This window comes from Otolemur garnettii, unplaced genomic scaffold (assembly GCF_000181295.1).
Source record: "Otolemur garnettii isolate 467f Iridium unplaced genomic scaffold, OtoGar3 scaffold00055, whole genome shotgun sequence".
NCBI classification, from domain to species: Eukaryota; Metazoa; Chordata; class Mammalia; order Primates; family Galagidae; genus Otolemur; species Otolemur garnettii.
In genome coordinates this window covers 8,167,453-8,168,418 of record NW_003852450.1, presented here as the reverse complement: position 1 = coordinate 8,168,418, position 966 = coordinate 8,167,453, and the positions used below count along the sequence as shown (strand labels likewise).

The following is a 966-nucleotide window of genomic DNA, read 5'->3' as shown; positions in this document are numbered from 1 at the left end:
AATGTGAGTCCTCCCCAGGGAGCCTCCCAGGTCTGTTGGAGGGTTAAATGAGGTCATGCTCTTTGGTACAGCTCAGAGCTGAGGAGGGTGGTAGATGCTGGCCACAGCCTTTGGGCCCAGACCTTCTCTCAAGTCCTCAACGTCCATGACCTCGCCCTGTGTGATCCAGCTCATGTAGCCCCGAAGATCCTCTTCCAGCTGCTGCTTCTCCCGGAGCTTTTGGAAGGTTCCCCTGGACTTGGCCTTCTCCCGCTCTTTGGTGAATTCCCTGGAATAGGACAGGGGAGATGGGGAGGTAAGGCGAAGAACAAATGGGAAAATGGAGCTTCCTAAGTACAGATAGCCCTGTTCTGGGGCTGCCTGAGCCACTTCTTCTGGGCCTGGGTGTCACCTGAGGTCCAGGTACCCTTCCCCTCTCCCTCCTCGTCACCCTTCCTTCCCTCCAGGGACTCCTCAGAACACTCCTCGCCCCTCTTCCTCATTTCTTTCTTCTCATTCATCTCATTTCTCCTACCTGCCTTGAGGTTACCCTTGGACATTAGAGGTTAATGAAAAGGTAGTCACAGTCCTTTGACCTAACTAGATCAGTCACATATCCTCAAATTGGCCATTTCCTTGACCCCTTAAGCTACCCTAGATATTCAGTTTTTCCGCACAGACTTAAGGCCTGTGCGAAAAATTCTCCTGGGCCTAAAAACCCAAGTGACAATGCTGGAAGGAAAGGGCAGGAGACTCACTGAGGGATCTTCAGGCCAGCAGAGGGCAGCTCTGGGCCACCACCACCAGGCAAGGTCTCTGTGGGTCAGGGAGGGACAACAGCAGGCCCAGAGGCCAGGAGGGCTGGCCTCATAGGACAGGTCATGTTACATGACAGGGTAGGGCCCAGGCAGGGGCTCTTAACCATTTTGCGTCATGGACCCTTTGATAGTCCAGTGAAGCTATGGCTTCCTCCTCATAATAATGTAA

General features: G+C 53.5%; 1 protein-coding gene across 1 annotated transcript in view; it reads right to left on the bottom strand.

The window, feature by feature from the left end:
• The window catches only part of CACNA1S (calcium voltage-gated channel subunit alpha1 S), a 68,601-nt gene that overhangs the window by 43,338 nt on the left and 24,297 nt on the right, over window positions 1-966 (bottom strand). Inside the window, 1 exon segment of the mRNA XM_012806611.1 lies at window positions 123-268. Within this exon segment, the coding sequence (XP_012662065.1) occupies window positions 123-268 (146 nt within the window).